Genomic DNA, 20,661 nt, shown 5'->3' on the forward strand with positions numbered 1-20,661 from the left:
GTTAGATACATTTATAGGAATTAACCTATGGATTCAATACCATCAACTATTTGTGTTTAGCAGCTTTAAGCCATTGTAGAAACAAATTCTCAAATGAATTGTTATGGATAAAACAAAATAATAATAATGATAGTTGAATTCCAAAAAAACTATTTTTTTTTATTGCTGAATAATAAATTACTGAATGCAAAAAAAAAAAAAAAAATATGAAGGATGCATGATCACTGAAACAAGAAAACATGATTACTCAAGACATATTTCACATACAGTACGTACAAGCTGAATTAAAGTATTCAGATGCTTTGCTTCAGTAAAAGTAGCTGCATCACAGTGTAAAAATTACATTTTATTATAAGCAAATTAGCTGCAAAGAAAGTATTACACATAAATATATGTAATAAATGTAAAAGCATGTAATATTATTTATAATACTGTATGAAAAAGTAAAAGAACTAAATACAGAAATTAGTGCCTTTACATATCACACTACACAATATATTAATGGATTATTATCACTGATTCATGCATGTGTACGTAGCAATTTAATGTTTATAGTTGGTCAAATTGGAGCTAATTTTACCATAGAACTTCTGTATACCCTATCATATGTTAGGCGACACACACACACACACACACACACACACACACACACACACACACACACACACACACACACACACTTTTTAGTAACTAGTCAGCTTTAACTCCCAAAACATTTGGAAGAAAACAGAGAAATGTCCATAAACTGTAGAACCTGTGTGATCAGTGTTCTCACACTCCAGTCCAGGAGGGGGCGGTAATGCCCCGCGTGCTTCGATATGTCCGCCGCCAAAACGCTCATTTCACAGAAGGAATATTTTTCTTTTCGGAAGAAGATCCCCACAAAGCGGCCCTATTTCTTTTCAGCCAGAAAAAGTCGAAGAATCCGAATACCGACGATGTACGCCAGGACAAATACCGGCAGCACACATGGAGACTTTCAAGACAGAAACGGAGTGAATTATGTGACATCGACAGAGTCTTTCGGCCACTGCTCTCAATTGTTCTGGAAAAAGGATCCGAACGACTCCGGAGTAAGAAAGCCAGCTGCCACCACCGTTAGCTCACGAGCCCAGCCAACAAATACCTATATCAAACGGCTAATGGAGCAACATTTTACTAACAAAGCAAGAATCAAAGTATTTTTACACAGTGTTTTTCGCTGAGTGTTTGACTGAATACAGTTTAGCAATACTGGGTGATATGAAACTGCAAGTTATGTTACAGAACAGCTTCGTTAGCTTCATGCTATCGTACCAATCGTCATGCTGAGCGGATCATGGCCTAGTCGGACTGTTAGCTGACGAGCTAAGTGGCTAGTAATTAAAAGCTGCAGCATACTGTATGTATTTCAGCAAATGTGTTGGGTTTAGTTAAATTGGACGTGTATCCGAAGCACTATGGCATTGTTGTGTTGTCCAAAGACGCCAAAGGGCTCGTAAAATACATGTAAATTTAGCCGAGCATCACCGAGCTAATGCTACCAGCAGACAACACTGGCTGCCTCAGCCAAGCGGAGTACGGTTAGCTAAAAGAGCCCGTGCAAAACAAGGCAGCGCGGAAGGGCAGCGGGTTTTGTTTTGGGTCGAGCCGTGTGTTGTAAGAACTGCGCATTGAAAGGTCTGCCACAATGTGGTGACCATACGGGAATAATTAAAGCAGTCAATGCGTGACTATATGCAGGAGGCCTGCAATATTATTAGCGAACAGCGCAAAGTAAACACGACCGGGCTGTCCCACAGGAAACGGGAGCGGAAGACGCCCCGCGGAGGACTTTGAAAGACTTCTTTGTGATGCCAGACTGTACGGTTCATTCATGGTCGCCCTTAGCCGACAGATTATCTGCACAGCGTACACAGACACCCATACATTAATTTATTTATTGAATCATTTTTCTGCATTTGAGCGTGGGCGACATTTACTGACTGCTTTTATGTCAGCTGTCTTTCGCTGTCACACACGTGCAAGTTAATGGAACATTTAAGTAAACTGCGAGTGCGCCGATCTTAGACTGAATTGTTGAATTTTCCCAAATTTCCCTTTATTTATTCATCAAGGGGACTTGGCAGCACTTACCAGGTGTCACTCACCTGATGTTTCTCCTGTCAGTCTCTGCTGTCAGCATGTATTCACTCACCGCATCTTCACTTTGATGATGGAACATCATTGTTGTTCTGTTTTTGTCTGACTGTATTAGACACAGAGTAGCACCTGAGCTGTTGTATGTACATTGTCTCTCATCTCCTTCATAGGTGATGTGTGAAAAGGCACCCTTTATGTACACTGGCAGAATGATGGTTTAGAGGCCCAACATTAGCAGATTGTATCTAGAGGGTTCCTCCTGCTTTTAAAAAACAAGCTATCAGTAAGGTTCTTCGAAGGTGTAGTACCATGCATTCATGCATACATTTATTTAAATAGATTTTTGCTGTTTCAGTGCTCTGATCTCTGAGTGACGGTGACTAAGAGAGCTCAATGCATTGCAGCTTGTGGAAACAAAACCTGACTACACATCCAAGTCATAACGAAGCAGCAGGCTTCAAATGCAGAACACCGGCAAATGCAGAAGTCAGGCACAATAGTACAGGTTTCTGGGGACGTTAAAAGCATGTTCGCTCGCGTTTCTATATGCATGTATGCTCAGTGGCCACTTTATTAGATACACGTGTAAAGTTAATGCAAGCCAGTGCAACAGGTTTTGATACGCACAGTCAGAGAGGTGTTAATTCAACTATGTTTATTATTGAGGTTGTCATTAGATTATATCGGTGCACCTGATAAAGTGGTGATAGAGTCTATGTGCTGTCACAGTAATGAAGATGAATTAGTTTTCTTGTGTTGTTCACTTGCATTTGTTTTCTTACATTGTTACATTACACAGGTTACATTTGGCGCTCAGTCAGCAGAGCAAAGAAGCTTCTTCAGAGAAACTGTATTCGCAAAAGATGTGGTGGAATAGTGCTGTCCCATCAAGAGACGATATTCACCTGCAGACATATCAGCAGAGCAGGGAGAAGCTTGTGTTCGCACTCTGGTTGATACGGGCTAGAGTTCTGCTTTTGGCCACTTTGTTGTGTGAAGCTTTAGGCTCAGGTTGCCTTTAGTGATTTTCAAATGTAATTTATGAGTTTCTCTCTGTATGACAGGGCCAGTCAGCTGGGTCCATGCCTGTAATGTGTTGTAAGTATATGTGCTCGTGGAAAGGAGCAAAAGAGACTGAGTGTAGTCAGTACGTTCCATTGCTAGTCTGGTTAGCTAACGGTCATTACTGGATAAATGGCCCAGGTCGGTTTAGTTTTTGTCCCGTACAGATCTCTAATGTGGCCACAGTTGCTGTCCATGGTGCTGAGCTGCCTTTCCTCAAAGCTTTGTTTTCTGCATTGTTTTCACCTGACATGTCTTTTAACTGACAGTGCTTTCTTTATCACAAGGTGCAGGGCTTCTGTGGCTTGCCAGTGTAAAGCCATATTTTATAGTAACCCAGTGTCTTCTCTGTTAGGAGCATCCTTTGACCACATTATGCTGAAAAGTGTTTCAAATATTTTCTTCTCCGTTGTGATATAGGAAAAAATGTTGTACCACTTCTAAAATCAAATTGTCATTGACCAGGAAAATGATGGTATAATAAGTCATGAAAGTGTTCAGTTGTTACCTCAGTGACTTGACGCGTCCTGTGTTGCTCTCCTCTGTGACAGCCGAGTTCAACCATCAGCTGGTGCGATCAGCTCCCTTCGTCCTCAGCAGCCCTCTCCAGCTCCAGTCTCTCCTCAGCGTCACTCTCCAGCTCCAGTCTCTCCATGGAGTCCCGAGCGCCGGCACCACCAGCAGCGACGACGGCGTCAGACGACATGGAGTCAGACGAGAGGCCATACGTCTGCGACCTGTGCAGCTGCGCCTACAAGCATGCCAGCTCCCTGCTCAACCACAAGCTCACCCACAAGACTGGAGACTTCAGGTCGGCCCTCGAGACCCTTTTTACATAGACGATAAAGATTTTCATGCATTCCTGATGTTAACCCTTTTCAGTTAGTGCGAAAAAAAGGTGTTGAATAAGACCGAGCTCCTGTGTTCCTGTTTGTTTCTAACCTTCACACCACTTCTGTCTCCAAATCTCAGGTGCGACTTTTGTAGCAAGCCCTACACCAACTACATGTCCCTGCGCAACCATATGCGAATTCACGGTCAGAAGCGTTACATGTGCGACCTGTGCGGGAAGGCTTTCCGCTTAGCCCGGTACCTCCGCAACCACCAGAGGATCCACGATGACGGACCCAACCGCTTCGACTGTCCCTCCTGCTGCAAGAGCTACAGGACTATGCTGGAGCTCGCCCAGCACCGCTGCACCGCCGCTGCTTCCAACCAGGTGGGTCTGTGTGACATGGTGCTGTGTGAAGAGTGGATGACGGCTGGGGTGGTCTTTCTTGGCCTGCGTTACTATTTGCTAATATATCAATTCTGTGAGGGTCATTTTGCAGCAAAAGCCGTGAGAGATTTTATTTTGGATTATGTGAATAAGTTAGGATATTTTGTTTTGCTACACAACTGAATGTGATTGACACCATGGTCAAGTTTATGAATCACAGTTTGTAGCCAAGGAGCAAAGTCTTGGCTCGTAGCACAGCGCTCCGATCAGAAGTTCTTCTGTAAGGACTCCTCTCTCCCCTTACTCATGTTCTATTTATAAACAGCTGCTGTCTGTCTTCTTCATTGACTGTATCTGTGATGTGAAATTACAGTTAAACCAATTAACAGTTCTCAGATAGTTAGCATAACTGTATGTGCACTGTATTTGGCACAAGATTGCATGCCCCTAATGATGATAAAAATCTCTGAAAACAGCTCACAAATATAAAGTTTTGTGAAAAAAGGCTCAGTAGTTTCCTAAAACAGCTGGTCAGTGTAGTTTTTATCAAATGGTACCCAAACATGTGGAAACGGTGCATGTGTTTTGGACTTTTTAAATACACACACATAAAAATAATAGAAATAAAGACTAGTTAAATTGACCATTTTGATTGGCGCTGTCAAACGTCCCTTTCAGCTGTTCAGGTTTTAGCTTTAGTATCCCAACAGCACTGAATAACTTTTTCCCAGTGATGCTAATACTTTATTTTACCCCTCTGTTGATTATGTATCTGACATATTGAAGTAAAAGCTGTGACTCACACATGACTTTTCATGAGCTTCTTGATCCAAATCTTGGAAGTCCTGATTTCAAACTGCTGGTGCGTCTTTTCACCTGCCAGCAAAGAGCTTCAGCAGAGGTCTTAATACCAGTCACACCAGTTCACCTCCGTCCATGCAGGCACCCTGACACACCAGGAGGAGCCGCTGGTGTGACGAACCGGGGCCCTTAAGGCTCTGAGATTTTTAATACAGAGCTATTGATGGTGTGAACGTTCAATAAAAGTTGTTATCTGCTCAACCCTCATGTTGGATGCAACTCCACTGGAGTTATTGCATCCACAAAAAATGTCCTGCTTTAAATACTTAAATTATTTTAATCACCGCTTTCCCTCAGTCATTTATTGAATACGGTCATCAATCAGCAGTCACTCTGCTAGAGGGCTCTACTTTCTCACCGTGCAGCACGCCACGTCTCCTGGTCTGACATGCTGTTGCTTTAATAGAGGAGGTGGGGGGGCGCTGCATTTTAGCCTGCGGGAGGCCGAGAACTTGTGCTGTGCAGCCACTTTTTCAGTGGCAGTAAAAGAGGCTACAGTGGCAGCGTTTTAAACTTTAATGTTCAGGTTAATATTAGACTGCTCTCCTCCTGCAGCAGTCTGCTCACCTGGTCTGCTTTGTCTGCTCGGCTCCGGCCGTCATGTGATATCAGACCCTGTAGAGTCTTACCAACCAGAGACCAATCACAGACAGAATTGAAAGGGACAGCAAGTAGGCTTCTTTGCTACCAAGATCAAGATCAAGTATATTGCCATGTTTGTAAAAACAGTCCAATGTCTGATGTATAGAGCAGCTTAAAGTATTATTTCATGTTTGTTCTGGTGTGTAAGCTCTTCTGTTGATTATTTGTAGTAGAATTTATAGTCATCTCTGCTGAGAAATGTGTGTAGCAATATCTGCAAACCACACACTTTGACATTGATTCCCAAGCCCGATTGAAGGAGCCAACTCATTTACTGAACTCTGGCCTCTCATGTCAGCAGCTCATTACGTACCACGAATCTGTAAACGAACTTCAAGTAAAACGTGCATTTAGAATTCTACATACTGAAAGGCCACCATGAACAGTGAAATGGACCAATTCGTTGTGTGGGCCTGTGTGTGTGATGTGTGCAGTGTTGTGAACTAACACCTTGACTCAGCTCCAGTCTGATGAGTGTCTGCTGTGGCGGGGGTTGATGCTCTGTTCTGACTCTTTGTTGAGAGGGTGTGCCCAGTGTGTCGTCTGTGGCAGGGAGGGATTTCTACACTACATAAACTCTTTAACTGCTTGGAATCAAAATCAAGATGTTCGTATAACTGCAACCATGTAAAACTGCATAAGAAACGCAAGAACCTGTGCACTAAACATTTAAACCCACCTGAACAAGCATTCAAGAGCTGCTGTGTACAGATGCATGGTCTTACCTGTAAACCTGCCTGTATGAATCCAGGCTGTGGGTAAGCTGCCTTTATTGAACTTATTGGATGGCCTGGGGAGTGTATTGTCTATTACACACCACAGACCCTATGAAAGAGAAACACTGCTGTGTGTGTGTGTGCATGCGTGTGAATGCGTGTGTGTGGCAAGGCATATTTTGTATTTTGATGAAGTGTGTGCATGGAACATACTCTAGCACGGTTTTCTTGACCCTCTGTCCTCTCTCCAGCTACAGTCTTCCAGGCATCCTGCTTGGGAGAACATTTGCAAGCCCTCCTGTAGTGAAAGCAGGCTGTGCAGTTAGGGTTAGACCAGGGTTAGGCTAAGTTTAGGGAAAGGGTCAGGGTTTAGACGTTAGGGAATGAATACAATTCAGTGAATTTCCCTCACAAGTATAGTAATCCAAATTTATGTGTGTGTGTGTGTCTGTGTGTGTGTGTGTGGGGTTGGTTCATAAGAACCGGTTCAACTGCCCGTCCTGCTTTAAGAGCTACCGAACCATGCTGGACCTGGCCCAGCACCGCTGCAGCGCCGCGGCCAAAAACCAGGTTGGTGTGAGCGTGAGTGAGCATGTGGGTGTTGTGCGTGAGGCAGTGTCAGCAGGTTGAAGCGTAGCTGTGAGGAAGGGCCAACTCGTACAGGAGCTTTAGATGTGATGGTCCTCTTCTGATTGGCTCTGATGGAAAGGCTTCAGACTGCTTCAATGTGGCTTTCTAACAGAGAGTCATCATGGCAAGTTTTCCCATGATGCTCTCCTCTGTCTCAGTGTTGCTGCACTGGGCGACAAGCAAAGACAAACTATTGCTGGTTATCACAGCAGGTGTCTGACCATTACATCTAAAGCTCGTGCACAAAAACAACTTTTCAAATAATGCCCAGCTCATCAGAACAAGGAAAAGTCTATTTCCCTGCAACTTTGGTCTTATTTTATATTTTTGACCACCAAAATTAAAGCTGGAATACCAACTGGGTTAAGTGGGCAACTTCCCCAAAGCCCCACACCCCCAACAACTACATACGTAATCTTCAGGCCCCATTTTGAAGAGTTAAAATCTTGTGTTTTCTGCCCCTTTGTTATTTCATCATATTATACTATGGTTACCTGGTGCTCTTTTTTTCAAACAAAGCCGACAAAAACGAAATACAAACAACATGAAATGGGAGAAGTGGGGGCAGTTGAGAGGGGCCCACAGCTCCAAGGCCTCCTTGTGAGTGATTCCAACCCTGACCAGCAGACACCGGTCATCACTGGGTTCTCAACACGTCCAGTTTATCCAAACTGTGGAAACAAAAAAACAAAAAAACTAAAAACTGAACCTGTCCATCAGTGTGCGCTTTAATCTTCAAGTCAGTCTTAGCACAGTACTGATATGCTCATATGAACTTTGCAGTAATTGTGTCTCCTGTCCACATCAGCGGTGAACAGAGCCCATCCAATCACAACTCCAGGATAACTGCGGGGGACAAAGTCCACAGTAAAGACATTTTCCATTGGGCTCCGTTAGCCTGACTTTGACAAATTATGTGGTTAGTTCAGTTTGTTAGTTTTAGCACCGAATTTCACAACTAACCTGTCCTTTAAATGTTACCCAAAGTGTCGTTTTAATACTGGTACAGCATACTGGTTACAGATGGTGGTCAGAAATCATAAAGATAAGACCTACGTTGCGAAAGAAGAACCAGACTTGTCCAACCAGGCTTCAAGTTAGAGGAAAGATGAGGCCAAATTAAAGCGTAGAGGTCTACCGGAGCTTTAAATGTTCAGGGAGAAGGTTCAGTTTGACGTCATATTAGCTCTGCAGTCGTCAGGGTTCGAGGACAGGATGACAGGGCGAGCAACGTCTGCAGCTGTCGCGGTTAGAGAAGATGGACGTAGATTCATGTTGATGTTGGAGTTCTAGGTTTGGTCGAGTTAATTCATGTTTGTGTGAGTGTCTGTGTTTGTGTGTACAAGTTGACCACTCCATCTCCTCACATTAATAGAAGAAAGACAGGGTAGTGAAGGGTCCTGAGTCTCTGAGGCAGAACTCGGAATACATCAGCTTTAAGCATGTAGACCGAACGGCACGAGAAGCCTGAAGAATGTGATTCAGTGTGGAAAACCAAACAGCTCATCACATTCATCCGTCACCTCTCCTCCGCTCTGTATCTTATCTCACACTTGTCACGAACTCTGTGCATTGCTGGCATGCGTGTGGCACAAACAGAAATGATTTACAAAAATCCCTCCTCCCCCTGTCTTCCTCTGTCCACCTCCTGCTCTCCTCCCTCCTCCCATCCAGTCTGGCAGTCGTCGTTCCAATTTCTCCACTACTCCTCGCCGTCAGCAGCAACAACAACAGCAACAGCAGAACAGCGCTAACTCCATGATGCAACCGCAGCACGGAGGACACGGCCAGCAGGAACCTTTGCCCTCCCACTGCGTCTCCCCCATGTCCCAGGGAGGGCAGGGCGGCGGTGTGAGCAGCCAGCCTGTGCCTGACCCCCACCAGGTAGGCAGCGGAGCAAACACCGGGGAACCGTCGTATGTTAGCAGCAGCTTTGTTGTTGTTGTGAGGGAGTGTGTTGAGCTTCTGTCTGTTCCAGCAGGGCCGTCCCAGCTCAGTGTCCTCCCAGAGCAGCCAGCAGAGCATGAGGAGCTCGTCCTCCAACAAACACGTCTCCTCCAGCGCCACCCCGTCCTCCTCCTACTCCCTGCTCCAGCCCCTGGTGCCTGAGGTAAAGGAGATGAGCTCGGGATACACTAGGCTGAGCGCCAACCCCATGGTAGGAGAGATAACCGCCACACACCCGCCGTCTGCTGTCTGCTGGCTAGCTGCCTAGCTGCCTTCTCCCTGTCTGGCTACTAACATCAGCAGAGAGGGACTAATATTTCATTACTTTACGTGTCCGCCGGGAGCCTCTGCTCACAGCTCCTGTCTTTGCTCCTCTTGGCTGTGGACAGCACAGATAACTGTTTTTAGTAGTGAGTTAAGATAAAGATAGGTGCACTTTAAATGTCCGAAGAGCCACAGCAGGTCTGAGTGCTGCTGCCCAGGGACGCCCGGTGGACACAGACTTAGCTGTCCTCTTAAATCTTCTGGCTTTTAGTCTGCTGTAACTCCAACCCCGATTCCAAAAAACTGGTGTGCTGTAAAACGTAAATTAAAAACAGAAAGCAATCATTTGCAAACCCTTTATGACCTGTTTTCAGTTGAATACAGTACAAAGACAAGATATTTAATAAACCTTTTTGCCTTTTGTGAATACACACTCATTCTAAATTTGATGACTTTGACATGTTTAGCACTGTGCTACAGCCCTTAACGACAGGAAGCATTTAGGAACTGACACTAATTGTTGATGTTTTCGAAGTGGAATTCTTTCCCATCCTTGCTTAACATACAAATTTAGTCATTTACCTGTGGAATGTTCCAAACAGGTGTTTTTAGAGCATTCCACAACATTCCCAGTCTTAAGTTCCTCCTGTCCCAACGTGTTTGAAACGTGTTGCTGCGTCAAATTCAGAATAAACAGATATTTACGAAACTCAATGAAGCTGATGAGGCCCAACATTCAGTATATTGTCCTCATGCTGCTTTCAATTAAGTCTGTGTCAAATAAGATTAGCAAACGATCCCATTCTGTTTTATTTATGTTTTTACACACCAGCCCAAATTTTTTGGAATCGGGGGTTGTAGACAAGCCGTCATGTACTGTCCAACTAGTACGAGTATATAGTAAACAATATCTGGACTCCTTCATTAGGCCCACGCTCTGTAGACACTCTTATTCAAGCCTGTGGAGTCTGAAACTGTAAGAGTAGATAACGTCACCATGTTCTGCTTAAACATGTCTGAGAAAAATCATCCTGAAATGCTTTTGACTGTCTCATTAACGTACATGCAGCCTCAGTAAACATGAGGTCTGCTTTACTTCCAGGTGAAATAGAATACTGTAGAAATACTTGCAGAGCTAAACCCTGGTCAAACAACGGAGTGTTCGTTCTTGATCAAGAGAAGTGTGCAGTGAAGTGCTAATGGGCCCGTTTGACCCGCAGTCCTGGCTCAGACACCGGGACTGGAAATAATACAGCCCTTATTAGTATTCAAAGCGATATCAGCCTCCTGATGGTGGCACCCAGTGCAGTCAATAGGAATGATTAGTAGTACTGCTAATTAGCTTTTAGTGTAGTTTGAGGTTGAAGCTGTCCACCAGCACTGCTCACAGAGCCCAGCAAATCAAAGCGAAGCAGCAGACTAAAGTCCAGCTGATGGGGTCAGTCTTTAACTGCTCTGAGCGGTGGATCCTCTCTGGCGGTAGGACAGGACTAACTTGGGGGTGTGCTGCTAATGGAGCCCTGCCTTTCTGACTTTGACACTAATCATTCACTCAACTCTTTGTTACACATGTCCATGTCGTAGTTGGTGCTGCACATGAATCATATTTCATCCTATCATATATGGCCTCTCCCTCCTCAAAGGTCCTATGTGCTGATCAGTGGAACTCAACGTTAGGTGCTTGATCCAGATCATTTGTCATTTTATATTAGCGATCTGCTGATCCCAAGTGACCTAACATGTTCGATGTGGGAAACACACCACCAAAAATCTATGCTAAAAATTTCATGTCGTCTTCTCTGACAATAAAATGGGTTTGCATGAAGAAAACTTCTCGTCTATTCATGGCATTTAGTTTTTTAAGCAAGATAAATACTATAAATGTGTCAATATCATAACTACTTCCTAAAAGGAGCTTAAGACAAAGACACCAGTGGAAGAATTAAACATCAGAGTTTTTCAAATGTATTTGTCAGCTGCATACATGGATGTCTAATCATGACGAAGTTGGCTGTTGAGATTTCCTGCTTTACTTTAGGAAAGGATAAGGTGACGTGTCCCAGCTGTCAGCTAACCAACAAAATGCTCCCAAAAATTTGCATCAAAATAGAATATGAAAATCTCAGTTCTTAAGCCTTGTTCTTAGTTTGCTCATTGCGACCATCGTTCCTATCTGCTGTAATACCGTTGGACTTGCCGAGTTTCTTCTCACTGCTCGTGTTTTTATGCCCTTTATGTCGTGGTGATCTGTCAGAAACAGTGACCTGACATGGAAATACCATGTTGTATTAAACCGTAATTATGTGAACACAACCGTCTCAGTGAGGTCAACATGATTTGACTTTACAGAGTGAGCTTTTGAACCCCTCAGTTAATTGATCTTATCGTATCAGTAATGACTGTGTGTTGAATCGTCATCAGGACGGTATAAAAGCCTCAGTGGCTCAGATGTGTGCAGCCCCGCTCTTCATGTTCTCTGTCTGTTGAGCTGGACGCAGCACACCTTCACTCCTCATTCGCTCATCCATCTGAACTTCACCTGTATGTCAGATGCTGTTATGTTATGTGACCTTTGACTCTGCTGACGCTGATGTTTGACTCTCTCCATCCTTTCTTTCCCTTCCCAACCTTCCCTGTCTTTTCTCTACTTTTTCACACCAATTCTCTCTCTCTTTGGCTCCTGCCCCTTCTCTCCCTCTCCTCCCCCTACAGCCGAAGCACCAGGACACTTTCTCTCTGGCCCCCCAGCGGCCCCTCACCACCATCAACCCCATCGGCCACTCCCTCCATCCGAACGGAGCGCCCACGCTCAAGCCTTCCCCCGTGCCACGCACCATCCAGGCCATGCCCTGGGAGCAGCGCTCCCTCTACAATCAATGAGACCCCCGGGAACCAGTCGCCCCCCTTCACGTCGCGTCCACCACCATCCCCCCACACCCTCCTCCTCCTCCTCCTCCTCCTCCTCCTCTCCACCTCTTTTGGACCCAGCATCGAGGAGGGAGGAGTTGGGACGGCCCTCCACTGCCTCACCCCTCCTTTGGAACGTTGTGCTCGGGAACGGGGAAGGGCACATTGAGAACTAGTTGAGATTGATTACTGAGTAGTTAGGTTTAAAAAATGTGTTGCCTTGACCCTCATGTATGATCTATGCCATGATATAAGTTAAAACGTCTGTCCCCTAATCTGTCCTGTCACTAAGAATTTATCTCCCCATCCTCCTCTCCCACTCTAGTTATGAAATATCTATCCTCTCCATTATGAATAGTGTCTCGCCCCACCCCACCCCCCCTTTTCGATATGTTAAATGAAACGAAAGGCTATTTTTATCAAGAGTGTGTTCCAAACCCTGAAAGCCGAGGGATTCCAGGGCGCCAAGTAGATGTGACAAAGTTCTCCCTTCAGTCTGATATGTTTTTGAACATAGAACCCAACTTTTTTGTCAAATGAGGCTTTTGGAAAGGAGAAGGGGAAACTTCTACTTCCTCTTCTTTTTTTTTTTTTTTAAACATACCCCTTCAACATGCTCCAGAATGGCGATAGAGTGTTGGTGTCATGACTATTTCAGAAAGCCGTTTCCGTTCTCTGTGACGTTACAGCGCCCACACCTCTCGCCTCCGAGCGTCAGCAGCAAGGACCACGACTCAGCTGTTGTTCCGCAAAACATTTTGACATGTTCTCGCCAGTTTGGCTTCTCTGCGTTGTGAAGACTGAAGCCCTGCTGTTGGAAAGGACCTCAGTGTTCCCTAGCCACCGACAAGGACAGTTTGGCACGGTTACCCTCTTTTAACACACAACTGAAAGCTCACTTTTTTCTAAACTTGCATCTGACCGGTGGCTTGTTGTTACTGTAGTTTTAATAATCTGTTGGCTGGGAATCACATCTAGAAGATAACAGAACAAGTCTCCATCCGTTTTTGTTCCAAACTGACTGTTGACATGTTTGTTCCTTTCACTTTAAGGCACTTTAAGACAAGTGCTGTGTAATTCTTACTGTCTGTCCCACCCTCTGTCTAGAGCTGTGTCGGCTGTAAAGATGTAACATTGCCTTACATCAACCCCTCATCCCGACTCACTCACACGATCACCAGTGACTTAGCGGCAGTACTGGGCCGGCTTTGAGCCCATAACACGGCTGCATCTGGAAGCTACAGTGGCCAAAACACAGTATGTCTGCAGCTCTGGAACCCCCACCCTCACCTCCAGTGTTGCTTTTCCTGTAGAAAATGTCATGCCTACGTCTCACTGCTCCCAGGATGGATTTAGATAACACCTACCTGCAGGGTGTTTCAATAAGCTGCCAGCCACAGTTGGCCGGATAACTCCAAATAAACCAGTAAAAGATGAAGTGAATTTTGTAAACGGTCAATTTGCTAAATAACAGTTCAGTCATGGATCCAGTATGTAGTTATGTTACGTTATCTTGCTAACATGGTGTTCATTGAAATACCCACAATTCTACTGACATTGTATTATCTCTTTTTAAAGTTGTTTCTATTTTTATTCATGACGTTTTCATTGTTGCTTTCTCTCTCCTTGTAAAGTGTCTTTGAGTATTTAGAAAAGTGCTATACAAATAAAATGTTTTATTATTATCACCATCAGTGCTGCTTTTCTCACGTAGAATGGACTTTATGTTGAGCTTAACTCCCCCGCTGTTGACTCCAAGCTGAAGAATGAGCTGCTGAGCTCAGTTTTTAAGGCCTAAAAGTGCCCGGAAAAATGGAAAGTTTCAGTTCTCACACTTGTGCAAATTCCATCTACTGATGAACACTGTGTTAGGAGAAAGCTCCAGAACAAGTGAGTAAGTGGATTTTAAGTGACAACCCAAACTGTCCTGGTGTCAGCTCCTTTCCCATCTGCAGCATGAGTTTATGTCCATCTGCCCGCGGTGAAGAGCTTGAAAGTAGCCAGCAGAGGGCCACATGTGCATGCTTCTCATCTCAAATAGAGTCAAAAAAAATTAGCTAAAGTCAGAAAAAGCATTCAGACTTCGATCGATGATTCTTCAGGAAATGGAACGTTTTACTGTTGATGCAACCAAACGACGAGTATGTCAGCCTTTCAATTTTACAACATGTGGCCTTTCAAAGTGCAGGTAATCATCAGGAGACACGTGCATCAACGCTGTGCAGGGGCTGGATCACTCACACACACCGTCACAGTGCCACTTATTTTATGATACATGGATGTGACAACATTTCCACCACAAATGGTCCTCAGATGAAGGTGAGTGTGAAGGTGAGCACACCTGTGTGTTTCTGTTTGTTCTATCATAATGACCCTCTGATGGCGCCGTGAAAACAAGTGATCTGCAGTGGATGGACCTTTGGCTGCGGTCCTTCTTTACACACCTGCTGAAGCTCAGTCAGGTTAACAAGCAGAAAGTTTGAGCCGGGTTCCGATCCAAACCCGCCGTTAAGCCTGAAGGCCACAAAGCTTCATTCTGGTCTCATCAGCAGCTACTTCCGGCTATTTGCAGGGTCTCCCGCGTGCTCTCTGACAAACTCCAGCTGAGATGTCACGTGAAGTCTTTTTAATGGTGGGTCAACTTTCTCTTCACCATAAACTGACACAAGGAGGACGCCTCCACATTCAAGTGACAGTCATATGACGAGCTGTTGACAGCAGATCCGAATTCGCATGAGTTGCTCGAGGCTGATGACGTAGTTTCCATTTAAAAAGTGTGTTTCCTCCAGCCGTCCAACGGCGTCAAATGATAAAAGTCTTTTTTGAAAACCAAGACTGAGGTAATAGTGTTCGGATGCTAGTGTGCAAACCATACCATGTTTCATCCAGATATAAGTTCCCATCCTTCCCACACATCCGCTGCAGCTCTGTCGGCTTGAAGCTTTCCGTGTCTGAATCTTCCTGCACTGCTCAGTAACATCCTGTCGTGTGGGAGGTTTTCTAAGACTGATATCTAAACCTCTCACCTCACATCAAGTTAACCAGAAACCGTATTAATCTAATGAATTACTTTAAATTATATATTGTAAAATAACATAGCGGAGCTCTTCCCCTGCTTTGGCATCTTGTCCTCTGGGTGATTTCATGTGAAGCCCACCTGAGGAGGACAAACACAGTTTTTTAGTTATTTTATTCATTTATTTTAAAAAGTTTCAGATCTTGAGCAAAGTGTTTCGATTCGAGACTGGACTGGTTTAAATCAAAGCATTCAATGCTATTGATTATTATTATTATTATTTTTATTATGAACTTAAATTATTTTCGAATACGTGACGCCGTGTCATCAGGTGTCCGTTTAAGCCCACACTATCAGTACTGTCCGTCAAACTGCGTGCACGTGGCGTGAACGCGCATTATAATTCAACTCTTAAAGAAATGAATGAGCCGACTCGCGCGCCTTTATCGAGCCGTTTCCAGCCTTTGAAGTATTCCGGCGCGCGGGACTCGGGTGCGGATTACAGTGAATTAATATCCACTTGTGGGTGGACGCGGCGTTTGTTCCGTATCGACGCTGGTTATCGATAAAAAATCGTTCATCTTTTCGATGGCCGGGCTCAGTTCGGGCGTTCCAGGGCCTCCGCTCTGCGGATCCCGTGCCGGTGATCCAAAACCATCGGTTTGCTCGCGCACACACTGCCGGAGCCGCGTGCTATTAATGATTTGTGACGGTTAATAATCCAGCACGCACAGGGAGCGCGTTAATTAGTAACAGCTGTGACAGTGGTTGCGACCAGCCGGAAACGTTATTTTTTTTCCTCAAAACAAGGATTCACTTTGCTTTCCAGAAGAAAACACGAGTTAAATCATACATTTCCGTTGAAGGAAATTATTTTGGGGCGAAAATTAATGTTTCGTCCATATTTATTTTGATAACACATGAACCTGAAAGCCGCTAACGTGTGAGCCGAGCCCGATCGTTTCAAGATTAAATTCCGACCAAAGCAGATGTAATAAGCTTCTACATGAATGACAATTATTTTAGGAAATTTTCTTCAACTAAAAGTTTAGATTTCGTTAAGACCGAACAGTTCTTGCCTCCTCAGCGGGCCTCCCAGCTGAAGGCCCCGGCCTCCCCTCCTGTGGCGGACCGCGGGCCCGGCTGTAGTGGCCGGTGTCGGCCGCTTGGTGGCGGTAGTGGCCCGGACAGGAGCAGAGCCCCAGTCTGACCGCAGCCAGAGAAAACAGCTGCAGTCATTTTAAGCATCATTAACAGAAGTGAAAGGCAGTTTAAAGTGAGATTCAATCGATAAACCAACTAAAAAAAAAAAAAAAAAAGCATCGAAAGGTATTAATGAATATAAAACGTTACTAAATAAGATTTTCATCCAATTAACTTGTCGGAAGTATCTAATCGTATCGGCAAGAAGTTTCTTTTTAGTTCTTCAGGATTTGTTTGTTCCTCCATCTTTATTCCTCCTTCTTCTTCCTCCTCCTCACAAAACGCTTTACTTTTTCTACTCCCATCTTTCTCAACATTGTTGCTCATCTTCCTTTGAAACCTGAACATTTTAAAACTAATTCTACAAGAAAAACTTGCGCTTTACAGCCCAATAAACCGTTTTTTAATTTTTATTTTTTTGTCGCTTTTTTTTTTCTTAAATTATTCTCAGTCAGTCGTCGTTATCTGGGGCTGATTGCCTCGCTTTAAAGGACAGGAGTGGACATTTTCTCCTGTCATCGTGGGCTTTGTTTTTGCTTTCTCCGCTCAGAGGAAACCCCCCCGCCTTCCTCCTCCTCCTCCTCCTCCTCCTCCTTTCTCTCCATTTTGTGTGCTTTGTAGCAGCAGCAGTCCTGTCGCTGTTCGCCACATGAGGGATATTGGACTATTATTTGGATGGAGTCGTAGTCGGTGAGTCCGAGTCACAAATGGTTAAACTCCCAGAAATAATAATTCCTTTTTTTTTCTTTTTCTTTTTCTTTTTTTTTCTTTTGTTGAATTCGTCCGTGCAGCGCGTGATGAAAACAGTTTGACTGGGATCCAGTGCACGAGGGAATCCAGATCCCCCTTTAATTTACTGGATTGAAAATGTGGAAAGAACAGTTTGAAATAGGAAAGAAAAAAGAAAAGAAAAGAAAAGAAAGAAAAAGCAGGGATTTTATGCGCAGGTTTGCTCACTCAGTGACACCTGATGCAAACAGTCCATTCAATCGACAGCTGACAGCTTATTCATGGTTCCTCTGTCGGATCGTAGCCTCATTCACAAAGCCCAGAGTGTGTTTTGTACAAATACACCGCTTGAATAATTATAATCTTGTGTTTTTGTGCTGGATCTCTTTCCCTTGAATAAAAACACCGTCACCAAAATAAATCAGATGCACTCCTGGGTTACTTTCACTTGTGATGATGGGCAGATTGTGGCTCTTTTGCTGTATTCTTCTTTTTTTTTCCTTGGTTAAAAAATTGTGCCTCTTTCGTAGACCTCAGTGCCTCCACATGTGTGACCTTAACCTCCTCATGACAGCTCCTCTCAGCAGCCAGACCTCCTCTGGCCTGCAGTGGAAGAAGCCATGAATGATCTAAAGGTGAAATGTGTCACATAGAACCATTAAACGTCTGCTAACAAGTCAACCATGAGGACTATTGAAAATGAAGGCAGTGGCGAAAAGTAACCTAGTACATTTACTCCAGTATTTCAGTGCAGTTTTGTGGTACTTGAACTGTACTTTATGGCATTTTATACTTCTACTCCACTGCAGGTTGTAGGGAAATATTAGAATTACTATTTATCTGACCAACAGAGTTTAGTAGTTACTTTCCAAATTAAGATTTGATACAGGAAATATATGAAAATCTTCTAAAATTGTATTAATTAAAATGCTATACAAACATATGAAATAATCCTGAATAATAATTCAATAATAAAACACTCACAAGGGCCAATTCTGCACTGAGTAATTTTACCTTAAGAACATTTTTTTGACATGTACTTTAACTTCAGTTATGTTTTTAACGCAGGATTGGTGTATTTGTACCCTGTAGTATTTTTTACTTAATTAACAAATGAGACTAGTTTCCTCACTGTTTGTTTCAGGAAACACATTTATGCACATTTCTCTCCCTCATGCCGGCCTTTCACAAACACATTTTATAAATGTGTTAATGAAGCTCAGAGTAAATCCATCAGACTGTACAGAGGGGTTTCAGTCTTCTGCAGGACCACACGACCATTCACTGCAACACCAGTGACTTCATCTGTCATGTGAGGCTGCTTCACTCTCTGTCGCCGTGAGCACATCCTGTTTCTGGCACTACAGGAAGTGGAGCCTCCGTGCAAAAAGGTATTCATTCTGTATCTGATGAGTGTTGTTAGCAGTCGGATTCCGTGATTGACTTAAAATGATTTGATACTTGCACCATCAAGCAGTTTGAGAACTACCTGAGCTCAAATGTCCCCAGTATTCAGCCTAAATTAAGGCAGAATTTAAAAAAAAATGTGTTTATTCCACATTGTGCTATTTCTCTCGAGAAATATTCCACATGACCATTGTCTTCACATTCCTCTTAGCTCAGCCTGACAGATTTGTATCTCTGTGAACTTCAGTTTTGAATTTCAACTGAATGAGATCAGTTTAGGCCTCAGATTCTGCATTTGTAGCAACACAGGATCTCCCACATGAAGCAGAACGTGGATACAAAGATCAACAGAAAACTCCACTCGCTCTTTTCTGAAACAGTCAAGATGCCTTTATAGTCATGGCACGGTCATGTTAGACCTGAAAACAAACACGTTTCGGCATGAAGCCTCTGTCAGAGTCAAGCAGGTGAACCCTGAGGAACCTTCTGGGCTGGTTTTTGAGGCTACAGTCATGATTGAAAGCCGCAGATGAAAGCTATATTTGGTATTAAGTGTACATATTTAGTACTGTCTAACCACACAAACCATATTCGAAATGTGAAGGCCTCATTTTATTAACATGAACAAGAACTGGCTTTTTTTTGTTTGTTTGTTTGTTTTTTAAGCATGAATGTTCAGTCTTAACCTTGAAATTATATTGACAAAAACTACCCCAACTCAGGCTCCACTTTCACACTTTTTCCCAGCCTTTAATGATTTTACTCCGGTTTTTAAAAGCAAACAGCAGTTAAAGCCACACTGGTCTCTCTTTTTTGTTGCTAAAATGCTTAAAACAGTTGGGAATGATTCACTAAAGGCACTTGTCCCGTCTGAATGACTGCAACAGAAGAAAAATAAAGCTTATTCATTTTGGGAAATCACAGTGGAACAGGAATAAACAGCTCTCCCCTCCTTCAGCCACAGGTACCCAGATACCTCAGTCTGAAGGATGAGGCCTCGTCGCTCAGCTTACTGCGCTGAAGAAAGGTCAGTGGTCCTCTCTTCAGTGATTTCTACATTAAAATATGAATTCTCTCTCCACTCTGATGTGTTTTCTTCTTCCTTCACTCTGCAGAATGGTGGATGCGCAGTTTGTTTTCACACTGACCTGCTGAAGGAGGAAGTTTCTCTGCGCTCACCTGAAATCTCTGATTCACACCTGAACAGGCATTTATGACATCACAACATTCTGAAGCCAATCGCGGTCCAGAGTGCAATTTATACAAGCGTGCTGAAACCTGAAACCTCCAGGTCACGCACACTAAGGATGGACTTTTCAGTTTTGTCCAGCAATTAAATTTAGGAAATAAACAATATTTGCAAAAACCTACAGTCTGGATTTTTCTAGAAAGGAAAAAGAGCAGATGGGATTCGAACCGTTTTTAATCTGGTGATTGAATGTATATTTTCATGTTTTACGCCATGTCTGGAGCGAAGGTGAATTCAGTGAACGATGCTGTATTCTCATATCAGAGCGTGACCCTTCTCACAGTAAAGACTGGATGACAAACGGACAAATTCCTGTTCTTTATTTCTAAATAATCAGCGTGAAAAGGTTTGCGCTCGTAAATCCAGGCTCGTCATCGAGCATCAGGTGTGTGCAGCAAACGTAAAGAGTCCTATAATATAGAAAAAAACGGCTTTAAGTACAGAAACTAATCTATTTACGACATATCCAAAAGTGACAAAGTGTTGAAAAGGCAGCACCTCGACAGACCGTGTCAGTCGAGGCTCCTCTTACGGCTCAAACATTCACTTTCCTCTCAGGTTTTCTCACTTTGCCACCTTTTGGATAATAAATGGATCCTGTTTTGGATCTGGAGCTCCTCCATGTTTTTGTTAAATCAGCTTTGTTTTGGTAGCACAGGTTAACCGAACACACCTCATGAACTTAATG

At 43.7% G+C, this 20,661-nt stretch overlaps 1 protein-coding gene across 7 annotated transcripts; it reads left to right on the plus strand.

Moving 5' to 3' along the window:
- Positions 1-840: 840 nt before the first annotated feature.
- LOC143334420 (uncharacterized) lies at positions 841-14,158 on the plus strand. Of its 7 annotated transcripts, none has more exons than XM_076753211.1 (7): positions 841-1,073; positions 3,735-3,994; positions 4,156-4,402; positions 7,102-7,191; positions 8,926-9,135; positions 9,230-9,409; positions 12,175-14,158. In XM_076753211.1, the coding sequence occupies exons 1-7, from the start codon at positions 939-941 to the stop codon at positions 12,340-12,342; spliced, it is 1,290 nt and encodes a 429-aa protein (XP_076609326.1). In that variant the 5' UTR covers positions 841-938; the 3' UTR covers positions 12,343-14,158. The 7 variants fall into 7 exon arrangements, with proteins under 7 accessions (XP_076609326.1, XP_076609328.1, XP_076609327.1 ...); XM_076753213.1 differs by having other exon boundaries at positions 9,230-9,361; positions 12,175-14,157; XM_076753212.1 differs by having other exon boundaries at positions 842-1,073; positions 9,233-9,409; positions 12,175-14,156.
- The last annotated feature ends 6,503 nt before the right edge of the window (positions 14,159-20,661 follow it).

Source organism: Chaetodon auriga, chromosome 16 (genome assembly GCF_051107435.1).
Source record: "Chaetodon auriga isolate fChaAug3 chromosome 16, fChaAug3.hap1, whole genome shotgun sequence".
Classification (NCBI taxonomy): Eukaryota; Metazoa; Chordata; class Actinopteri; order Chaetodontiformes; family Chaetodontidae; genus Chaetodon; species Chaetodon auriga.